General features: G+C 43.8%; 1 protein-coding gene across 1 annotated transcript in view; it reads right to left on the reverse strand.

The window, feature by feature from the left end:
• LOC115458025 (pollen-specific leucine-rich repeat extensin-like protein 1) overlaps positions 1 to 8,267 on the reverse strand; it is a 28,347-nt gene extending 20,080 nt beyond the window's left edge. Inside the window, exons 1-2 of the mRNA XM_030187790.1 lie at positions 8,225 to 8,267; positions 5,271 to 5,999 (exon numbers count right to left, since the gene is read on the reverse strand). Of these exons, the coding sequence (XP_030043650.1) occupies positions 5,271 to 5,979 (709 nt within the window). The 5' untranslated portion in view covers positions 5,980 to 5,999; positions 8,225 to 8,267. The remainder of the gene's footprint in view (positions 1 to 5,270; positions 6,000 to 8,224) is intronic.
• Positions 8,268 to 11,287: the final 3,020 nt, after the last annotated feature.

Below are 11,287 nucleotides of genomic sequence, written 5' to 3' on the forward strand. Positions count from 1 at the left end.
TAGGAAGCCATCCAAACCTTTTTTTATACTTTTCCAACGAAAGAGGAATCAGGGGCCCCGTCACCTCTCCACAGATACAGAGAAATCAGGGAAACCCCTAAGCTCAATATCACTGGGAAAAACCCCAGACAGTGAAGCTGACATTATTTAAACTTGTACAGGAGGTCAAAGGTCAAATAGTTGTTGTCAAAACCTGAAGTCATAAAAGTAAATCATCCACCACCCACTGATTCACTCCTAATAACCCAGAACCAATTGCTAAAATGCAGAGCTACAAAAATGGTCCAGCAAAATAAAAATATATTTGCACAAAAATATCATCGGATCAGTATGAAACTCATAAAACCCACCACAAAGAGTGTCCCTACTCTGAGATATAATGCCTTTTAAGACAAGGGTTGAATTCTTTATTAGAAAACAAAAGATTATAGAGATTTTTTTTCAAAAAATACTAAAAATATGACAGATTCATCCCTAGTTAGGAAAAACAGTAAGAGCCCTTCCACCTAGTAACGCTGATCATCTAATTCAGGCATTGGAAACTGTAGTATTAAATAATATAACGGCGCTTGAGAAACAAGATAAGAAAAGGATATCTTATGACTAGTGAAGAGAACATTACCTGAGCGTTGAACCATTATTATTAAACCAGCTGACAAAGCAGGTGCAGTAGTAGTTATGAACAGAGATTCATATATTGCAAACGTTAACAGAACATTTTATCATGTGCTCAAAGAGGATTCTACAACAGTATTGAAAAAGGAAATCAAGTCACTAGTGAAAGTAGGCCAAGAAGCCCAATATATTACTCACAAGGAAGCTGGTTTCTTGAAAGTGGAAGAACCAGTTCTTCCAACACAAATCTCTATCCTCCCCTCCAGGTAAGCCAATAGTGTCTGCGTGTGGTTCTCATCTCGAGCCTTTATCCATTTTCATGGATACGTTTCTACGTCCTTACATTAATAAAATTCCATCATATATGTGAGACTCAGCGGACATTATCAACATCCTGAATACCATTATATGTCAAGACAATATGCTTTTACTTAATTTAGATGTAGAAAGTTTCTATACCGATATACCTCAACGAGAAGCAATTGAGATATATTGATGATATTCTTTTGATTAGGAAAGGGACAGTGTGCAACCTAAAAAGGTTTTATATATGGTTAAATACTTTGGATACTAACCTTAAATTCCAAATAAATTATAGTAATACTAGTAAAAAAGGCCCGTTTCTGACACAAATGAAACGGGCGCTAGCAAGGTTTTCCTTGGCTCCCCTGCAGCCACCCATGTCCAGCGACCCTCCTCTCCCCCTGCAGCCACCCATGTCCAGCGACCCTCCTTCTCCCCCTGCAGCTACCCACGTCCAGCGACCCTCCTCTCTCCCCTGCCCCCCTCCAGCCACCCATGTCCAGCAACCCTCCTCTCTCCCCTGCCCCCCCTCCATCCACCCATGTCCAGCGACCCTCCTCTCTCCCCTGCCCCCCCTCCAGCCACCCATGTCCAACGACCCTCCTCTAGACATGGATCAGCTGTGAGGCATGTTTTTCCCCCCGGGTTTTGAAGTTGACATCATAATGGCTACGGTGATGTCAGCCTGATCTACGGAGCCTAGCAGACCAACTCGGAATGAGCCACGGTCCCAGCCAGCAAGTCAGAACGCTGGAGGTGAGAATTATTATATAGGAAGTGCAACAAATTCCAGAGTTTAATTAAACATTGATTGAAGAAATATTTTCTCCAATTCATTTTAAATTTACTAGTTTGTATCTTCATTGCGTGCCCCCTAGTCCTAGTATTTTTGGAAAGAGTAAACAGACACTTCATTTGTATCCGTTCCACTCCACTCATTATTTTATAGACCTTTATCATATCTCCCCTCAGCCGTCTTCTCTCCAAGCTGAGAGCCCCAGCCGTTTCAGCCTTTCCTCATAGGGAAGTCGACCCATCCCCTTTATCATTTTTGTCACCTTTCTCTGTATCTTTTCTAATTCCACTATATCTTCACTCTATTGCCTCTATGATATTAAGTTTTTTCATTTTACTATATTGCTTTACCTTTTTCTTGTTCCTTCTGTTGTGCACTAATATTTGATTATTTCCTCTTTATATATATATATTTCCTCTATATTATATAAAGAGGAAACAATAATCATATTATATATATATCCTGCTTATTTTAGTTCTCATTCAATTCAGATTATTGAATAATACATGAAATTTTATAAATATATATTTTTAAAAGAGTAACTAGGCACGTGCTAGGTGGACAATAAGCCTCTCTCTCTATAAAGTAGGTGGTAAATAGGCATAAACTGGACCGCTACAGACCCATAATGGATCAGCTGTTCATCCCTTTTAAAATATAGTCAAGTAACATTCAAGTCTTTAATTTGTGTAGAAAAATCAAACAAAGCTTTAATGTTACTACTACTACTACTATTTAGCATTTCTATAGCGCTACAAGGCATACGCAGCGCTGCACAAACATAGAAGAAAGACAGTCCCTGCTCAAAGAGCTTACAATCTAATAGACAAAAAATAAATAAAGTAAGCAAATCAAATCAATTAATGTGAACGGGAAGGAAGAGAGGAGGGTAGGTGGAGGCGAGTGGTTACAAGTGGTTACGAGTCAAAAGCAATGTTAAAGAGGTGGGCTTTCAGTCTAGATTTAAAGGTGGCCAAGGATAGGGCAAGACGTAGGGGCTCAGGAAGTTTATTCCAGGCGTAGGGTGCAGCGAGACAGAAGGCGCGAAGTCTGGAGTTGGCAGCAGTGGAGAAGGGAACAGATAAGAAGGATTTATCCATGGAGCGGAGTGCACGGGAAGGGGTGTAGGGAAGGACGAGTGTGGAGAGATACTGGGGAGCAGCAGAGTGAGTACATTTATAGGTTAGTAGAAGAAGTTTGAACAGGATGCGAAAACGGATAGGGAGCCAGTGAAGGGTCTTGAGGAGAGGGGTAGTATGAGTAAAGCGACCCTGGTGGAAGATGAGACGGGCAGCAGAGTTTTGAACCGACTGGAGAGGGGAGAGGTGACTAAGTGGGAGGCCAGCAAAAAGCAGATTGCAGTAGTCTAAACGAGAGGTGACAAGGGTGTGGATGAGGGTTTTGGTAGAGTGCTCAGAAAGAAAGGGGCGGATTTTACGAATGTTGTAAAGAAAGAAACGACAGGTCTTGGCAATCTGCTGGATATGAGCAGAGAAGGAGAGAGAAGAGTCAAAGATGACCCCAATGTTCTTCAAGAGTCCCAACATGGACCATCTTTCGCTGCTCGCTTTGTTAAGGAACCCGAAATACCAGGTTGTATAATCCAATAACACTTTATTTATTTATTTATTTAATTGCATTTGTATCCCACATTTTCCCACCTATTTGCGGGCTCAGTGTGGCTTACAATACATTGTAAATAATGGAAATACGGTTTGTTAATGTGCCGGTCCCTATGAGCAACCAACATGCCTTTCAATAATTAATACCTTCTGCTTTTAGTGTACGTTTTCATGTTTTTCAGAAGATCCCCTGGTCCCAACATGTCTGCATCTCTGTCTTGGTGTTACCTCCAAGATGTTGCCAGCGGCAGAAGCGATCCATCATCACTGCCTGCACTGGACACATAGGCTTCTCTCTGCCATGTCCTGCCAGTGAGGGTTTTAGCTGTGTGGATGTATGTGGGTTGTGTGAGTATATGTGTATGGACATATGTGTTGTAAATGTTTGAGTGCAGAAGGGGTTTTAGATGTGTGTTGGCATGTGTATGTATGTGGGTCGTGTGAGTATATGTGTAGGGAGGAGGAGGTTGTAAATGTGTGTGGAATGGGTTTTAGGTGTGTGTATGTGGAAAGATGAGTATGTGGTTGCATTACGTCTGTAGTCATTCACAGCATGACAAACCCTCCTCCTCATGTTAAGTAAGAAGTAAATGTGATTCATCGTTAGATGGCAAGAATAAATTATTTTAATTACAGTAAGTCATCGGAAGAGATAATATGTGGTACCACCCAGAAGAACTCTTGGGGTAGAATCCTAGAGGGAGTGAATATCACGGCTCTTCCCATGACTTCTGGTCCCTGGCCACTATACCTGTAATCCAGTAGCCCCCAGACGTGCCCTGGGACCCTCCAAATAGATGTTCCAGGATATCCACAATGAATATGCATGACAGAAATGTGCATGCACTGCATTGAAATTGATCTGATGAAAATGTATTGTAGATATCTGGAGCACCTGACTGGCTTGGGGTCCCCAGGACTGGTTTGGGAACCTCTGCTCTAATCCTACCCCCCTTTAAATGGAAAGCTTTAGGCCATTCTCCAAAAGCTGTGCGTATTACCAGCTGGGAAATCTAACAGATCTATGTAGCCAGCATCTAAGGTGCATTTCTAGAGTTTGCTGCAGAATCCAGTAGGGGGTCATGGTGTAGGGCACAATTTCCTGCTGATTTATGGATAATAAATTGAGAGAAAACACCTCTGTTAATGCCAGAATAAATCTCAATGCTGACACACAAGTCACAGACAGAAATATGACCCAAGTGGAAAGATATCTTTTCAATGCTTTATTGAGTAATTCTTTACACAGTTGTAGCTTTTCTCTCAGAGGTCAACAGTGGAGCATCACTGTTCATTCAGTTTACAGCATTCTTTTGGTTTAAGCATTATTACACAAAGGCTTCAGTTAGCAAAGTGATAATGTGTCCATCAGTGGAGAGGGATCAGAGGAACAAGAGAGATTTCCAGATCTAGTTACATTTCATGCCAACATGCGTGGATGTGTTCTCTGGCTGTCCTGTTGAATCGCATTAGAGAACTTGGGTGGAAGCTTGAGTTTCTCCTCTTCTCCTCAACTTGCCATCAACTCCACCTCTCCCTCTTCCCCATTCTACCTTCACCGGGGAGGTGGGGGGGGGGGGGGAGGACAGGCTGTTGAGGAGTTTGGGAAGCGGTGTGACAGTAGCTTAAACGCACAGAATCTTTACTGACACTGTTAAGGAGATAAAGCAATGGGCAGAGCTGGGGCGCATCCAAGGTGTTTGGTTTGGCCATGTGCTAGAAAGATCTTCTGAGTAACAGAGCACATGGCTGGGGCTCCCTGGGCTTTGCAGGAGCTCATTACTTCGAAGGCTGCTTTGACTTTTCTTGACCTGGTTTTGGTTCCTTGGATGGTTCTTGTGGATGTACTGGAGTAGGAACAGGGTTGCCACATGGAACTTTGGGCTTCTCTGGCACTGGATCCTTAACTAGGTCTTTGGGCTTTTCCTGCACTGGTTTTGGGTTCTTAGATGCCTCTTGTTGCTTCTCTGGAACATGAGCAGATTTGCTGCAGGGTGATTTGGGATGTTCTGGTTCCTTCACTGGTTCTTTGGCTTTTTCTTGCACTGGATGTGGGTGCTGCACTGGTTTGGGGTTTTTAGATGGCTCTTGATGCTTCTCTGGAACGGGAGCAGATTTGCTGCAGGGTGATTTGGGATGTTCTGGTTCCTTCACTGGTTCTTTGGCTTTTTCTTGCACTGGATGTGGGTGCTGTACTGGTTTTGGGTTCTTAGATGCCTCTTGTTGCTTCTCTGGAACATGAGCAGATTTGCTGCAGGGTGATTTGGGATGTTCTGGTTCCTTCACTGGTTCTTTGGCTATATCTTGCACTGGATGTGGGTGCTGCACTGGTTTGGGGTTTTTAGATGGCTCTTGATGCTTCTCTGGAACGGGAGCAGATTTGCTGCAGGGTGATTTGGGATGTTCTGGTTCCTTCACTGGTTCTTTGACTATATCTTGCACTGGATGTGGGTGCTGTACTGGTTTTGGGTTCTTAGATGCCTCTTGTTGCTTCTCTGGAACAGGAGCAGATTTGCTGCAGGGTGATTTGGGCTGTTCTGGTTCCTTCACTGGTTCTTCTTGCACTGGATGTGGGTTCTGCACTGGTTTTGGGTTTTTAGATGCACCTTGGTGCTCCTCTGGGTGGCCGTGGTGGGCTGGCATTTTTCTGGTATATTTCTCGCCTGCAGAGAGTAGGGAAGGAAAGAGGAAGGATACAAGATTATTCTCCCTGTTACAGGGGGCTCTACTCAATCAGTTATTTTACTGGAGAAAATAAAAGGTTTCTGTCTTTCAATTCAAGCAAAGGTAGTAGAGAAGGAACAAAGGGAAGAGGAAGGAGAAAGAGGCGGGGAAGGAAAGTGAAAAGTGAGGTGTGAGGATGAGGACAGAATAGGTAAGAGGTAGGGTGGGGAACTGAGAGAGGGAAGAGGGTACTGAAGAAAAGAGACAGGGACTCTGGAAGATGGAACTAAGGTTGTCAGCTTTTTGACAGAAATGTACCCAAAGCCTGTCCCATTCCATTCCCCACCCCAAGCCCCTTGCCACACCTACTGTCATTAAGGAAATGGAACTCCTCTCATATGAGGAAATGCAACGAGGTTAGAGCTCTTCAGCTTGGAAAAGAGACGGATGAGGGGAGATATGATTGAGGTCTATGAAATCCTGAGTGGTATAGAATGAGTAGATCGATTTTTTGCTCATTCCAAAAGTACAAAGACTAGAGGACACTCAAGGAAGTTATATGGAAATATTTTAAAAACAAATAGAAATATTTTTTCATTCAACGAATAGTTATGTTCTGGAAGTCTTTGCTGGAGGATATAGTAACAGCGGTTAGCGTATCTGGGTTTAAAAAAAGGTTTGTACATGTTCCTGGAGGAAAAGTCCATAGTCTGCTATTGAGACAGACATGGGAAGCAACTGCTTGCCCTGGGATTGGTAGCATGGAGTGTTGGCACGATTTGGGTATTTCAATTCTTATGTCCTTATGAGCACCCCCAATATTGGGCAAACTCCTTGACAGTGTCCAGAGGAGGTAATTTCCATTGGGTTTCGCACCCCCAATTATTTTGAAAAGTTGGCTTCTATACTTACTGTTGTACCCTTCTGCCATTCTGCCCCCCCCCCCCTACAATCTCTATCCTCCCCTTATATTCAGCATCTTCCTTCTGTGTCCTTGTTTTGCCTTGTCCAGCATCGCCCCTCTGTCCTTGTCCTTCCCCTTTTCCAGCATCGCCCTTCTGTATCCATGTCCCTATGCTTATTTAGTGCCTAGCATCTCTTCTCTGTGATCTTTCCCTCCCTCTGAGTTTCCTCCCTCCTGCACCCCACACCCCAGGTCCAGCATCTCTCCCTCTCTTTCCTGCCCTTTGCTTGCCAACTGAAGTATTGTCTACTCTTCCTTCATGGGTCCAGTGTCTTTCCTCCTGCCTTACCCTACATCAGTTCAGTCTCTTTCTCGTTCCCTTCTTGCCTCCCTCCTCAGTATATCTTGAGATCCCTCCCTCCTGCCCAGGTCCAGCACAACTCCATCTTCCTGTCCCTAGGTCCAGCAAATCTCCATCTCCCCCCTCCTGCCCCCTTCCCTTAGATCTAGCACATCCCCAGTAAACCAAACTTCCCTAGAACACCTGCAGTGGCAGAGAATAAGGCAAACTTTCTCTAGCTGGCATCATGGCCTTCCCTTTTTACTATGTGCCACCTGCGCAGAATCAGGAAGTTACCATCAGAAGAAGTGGGACATGGAAGAGGAAAGCCTGGCTTGAGGAAGTCTGATTTAATCTCTGCTACTACTGGTGATCAAGACAAGTTTGGAGGATGGGGGGGGGGGGGGGGGAGGATAAGAGGGAGACACTGGACTGAAGGGGGGTGGGCAGAAGGAGAGGGAGAGGAGACACTGGCTGAACCCAGGAGGGGGAAGAGAAGGACCACAACAAGGAAAAATAATGGGGTTTTCCCTTGACTGTTTAAGGGATCTGTCAGCAGCTGGCCTGGCTATTGAATAACTTGGTATTTGGAAACCATAAATGAAAAGGGAGAGAAAAAGTAAGAAAGAGAAAAGGGAGCATGGAGAGGAAGAGGGGGAAGGATGAAGGAAGTTGTGATAAAGGCAACTGACTGACATGAAGGAATTCAAAAAAGGTTAGTACAAGTTCCTTGGTGAAAAGCCAATTAAATAATTTAGTGAGGTACAATTGGGAAAGAAGTTGTTATACCTGGACATCAGCTATGAGAAATATGTCTACTTTTTGGGAACCAGCCCAATACTGAGGTAGACTTGTATTAGAAACCAGACTAATAAGGAGGGATCATGACAGAGCACAGCCTGTACCCAACTCCATTCTCAGCTTATCCAAAGACTGGAGGATGAAAAGCCATTCGTTTATAAGAAATGAGATGTACTTACCGAACAGATGCTGAAGGAAGAGCTATCAGCTGGAATATGGAGCCCTGGCACTTGGGGATCTTTTATACAGCCAGGAGGGCTGGTACTGGGGTTGCTTCATGATTCTAGTCCCACATTCCAGCTGTCACTAACGGCAGGAGTTATGACTCCAAATTAAAGGTGAGTTAACCAATTAGGAAATTTGCCTTTCCATCTCACCTGAGCAATGTGACAATTTGGAAGAATAATTACTCCCAAGTTCATCCTGTGCAATCTAGTCAGAGACAGAGAATTTCCCCAATTCCTGTGTCCCCAGAGCTCAGCCAGTATGAGTCTGAGAGAGAGGTTTTAGGGACAGAGACCTCACCCAGTTCCTGTGTCTCCAGCAGCAGTCTCCAGTGTCTCAGACCTCTTCCAGGATCAGTCTCAGAGAGAGGTTTTAGAGACATTGTCCAGTTCCTTTCTCCCCTCTAGACCCCTTGCCAGAACCAGTGTCAGCATTATACATTACTCTAGAGGCAGTGCCATGCCTATAACCATCACCTTTTCTATCTGTTTGGCCTCCTTAAGGTCATCAGACACAATCACCCCCCCCCCCCACTCTCCTGCTCTTCTTTCGTACACAGAAGCACTTCACCCCCCATATTGTACCATGCCCTTGGATTCTTGTAATCAAGTACATGAGGGTCATGTACTTGGTTACAAGTACATGACCCTCATTTCGTAGGATTAAATCTTAGTTGCCAATCATTGGATCCTTTTTCAAGCTTTGCTAGTTCCTTTCTCATGTCGTCCACATCCTCCATGGTGTCCACCCTATTACAAAGTTTGTTATCAATTGCAAACTGACAAACCTTACCAGACAATCCTTCCGCAATTTCACTCAGAAAGCTATTAAAAAGAACCTTGACTGACCCCTGCTGTACACCACTGATAGCATATCTCTTAACAAGCTTTTAGCCCTGCGATTCACTTTAGGTCACATACCGAGGGCACTCTGTTTATTTATCAGTCGCCTAGGTGGAACCGTGTCAAAGGCTTTGCTAAAATCCAAGTACACCACATCTAGCACCCCTCCCACATCTAATTGTTTGGTCACCCAGTCAAAGAAATCAATCAAATTTCTCTGACATGACCTGCCTCTAGTGAAACCATGGTGCGTCGGGTCCTGCAGGCCATTTGATTTGAGAAACCTCACAATCCTCCGCTTTCGAAGCATTTCCATTACTTTATTCTTCACCGATGTCTGTAACTCCCAACCTCCTCCTTACTTCCGCTCTTGTGCAGAGGGACCACATTCGCCCTTCTCCAGTCCTCTGCTGTTAGACAGTAGAGCCGCAGAACCTCTACGAGTTCCTTTAGTACCGTCGGATGTATCCCATCAGGCCCCATCGCTTTGTCTACTTTTAGCTTAGCTAACTCCTCACAAACACAGTCTTCTGAGAATCGGTCCTGGTCTACCATACACCCATCCCCAATAGCATTTGTTTTCTGCCAGTCCTACCCCCGGCCTTTCATCCGTGAACACAGAACAGAAGTAATTATTAAGCAGATCAGCTTTATCCTTATCAGCTTCTACATATTTCTCCTCCTCAGCATGCTATTATGGCACTTCCTCCTGTCATTTATATATATGAAAAATGTCTTGCCCCCAATTTTACCGTGTTGGCTATCTTTTCTTCCATTTGCCTCTTCATTTTCCTGACAACTTTTCTAGCTTCTCTTAGTTTTTCCATGTATTTTAGCTGTCTTCTTCTTTCTGAGTCCTCTTGTAACGTATGAAGGCTAATCTTCTTTCCATTACCTTTTCGGCTACTATGTTCAAGAACCAACATGGTCTTCTTTTCCTCTTAGTTGTATGTAATTTTCTAACGTAGAGATTGTCGCCTTTAAGTTGGCTCCTTTCAGTTTTGCCAACTGCTGTTCTACTTCCTTCAGTTGTTCCCAACCAATTAACTCTTCCTTGAGAAATTCCCACATCTCGGCAAAGTTAGTTCTTTTGAAATCTAGGACCTTCAATCTCGAATAAGCCCTCTCCTCCTTTGTCTTAATATCGAACCATTCGGTGATGTCTATCTAGATGCCAAACGATCTCACACCATAATATCAGAAACATTGTTTGTAAGCACTAGGTCTAGAATAGCTCCATCCTACGTCGGTTCCGTTATGTGGGGAGATGAAGAATTATAGGTGTGTATGGAGGGTGGAGGTGGGGATGAATGTGTGTGTGTGTGTGCTTATATGTGTAGGGGATAGACTTTGTGTGTGTGGGGAGGTGGGATTGTAGGTGTCGGGGGAGTTGTGAATGTGTGAATGTGGGTGTGTAGTGGAGGGTGGTATGTGTAATGTGTGTCAGGGGTGAGTATGGATTTGCATTCCTTCTTCTCGCACTTCCAGCATGACAAACTCTCATTCTTGGATAAGGTCAGGAGTAAGTGTGTATGATTCATCATTAGATGTTACAAGGAATGAGAATAATTGCAGAGATACTGCTGAAGTACAAGTGCACATAGTTCAGGTCACAAGTCTAATGGTCTAATCAATACACTTGCATCAGTACCAGAACCAGGGACTCTGGATCATTTCTTAACATTTGTACTGTCTTTACATTGATGAGAATTTATTTTACAATATATTTCATATTGTAAAGTGTCCTGATGGTTCCCCAGAATGTGAGCATAGAAAATTTGTTAAACTAAACCTGAACCATGGCAGGGGGTTAAACTATCCTCTTTCTTTGAGAATATTTACATTATGGTGTCCCCACCTCTACCACAAATAAATTGGAGAAGCACAGAAGAAGAATCTTCTATGATGTGGGACCAGTGCTGTGGAATAAAATCCCAAAATGAATTAGAGAAATTAATGTTTTTAGAGATTTTAACAGAGAACTTAAGGCATTGCTAAAGCGGAGGATAGTAACATAGAGGGGCATAATTGAACGGGGGTGCCCATCTCTAGGGATGGCTCCGTAAAGAAGCGTACCCAACCGTATTATCGAAACAAGATGGGCGGCCATCTTTTGTTTCGATAATATGGTCGGGGACGGCCAAATCTAAACATTTGGGCCGCCCTTAGCGATCG

Source organism: Microcaecilia unicolor, chromosome 14 (genome assembly GCF_901765095.1).
Source record: "Microcaecilia unicolor chromosome 14, aMicUni1.1, whole genome shotgun sequence".
Classification (NCBI taxonomy): domain Eukaryota; kingdom Metazoa; phylum Chordata; class Amphibia; order Gymnophiona; family Siphonopidae; genus Microcaecilia; species Microcaecilia unicolor.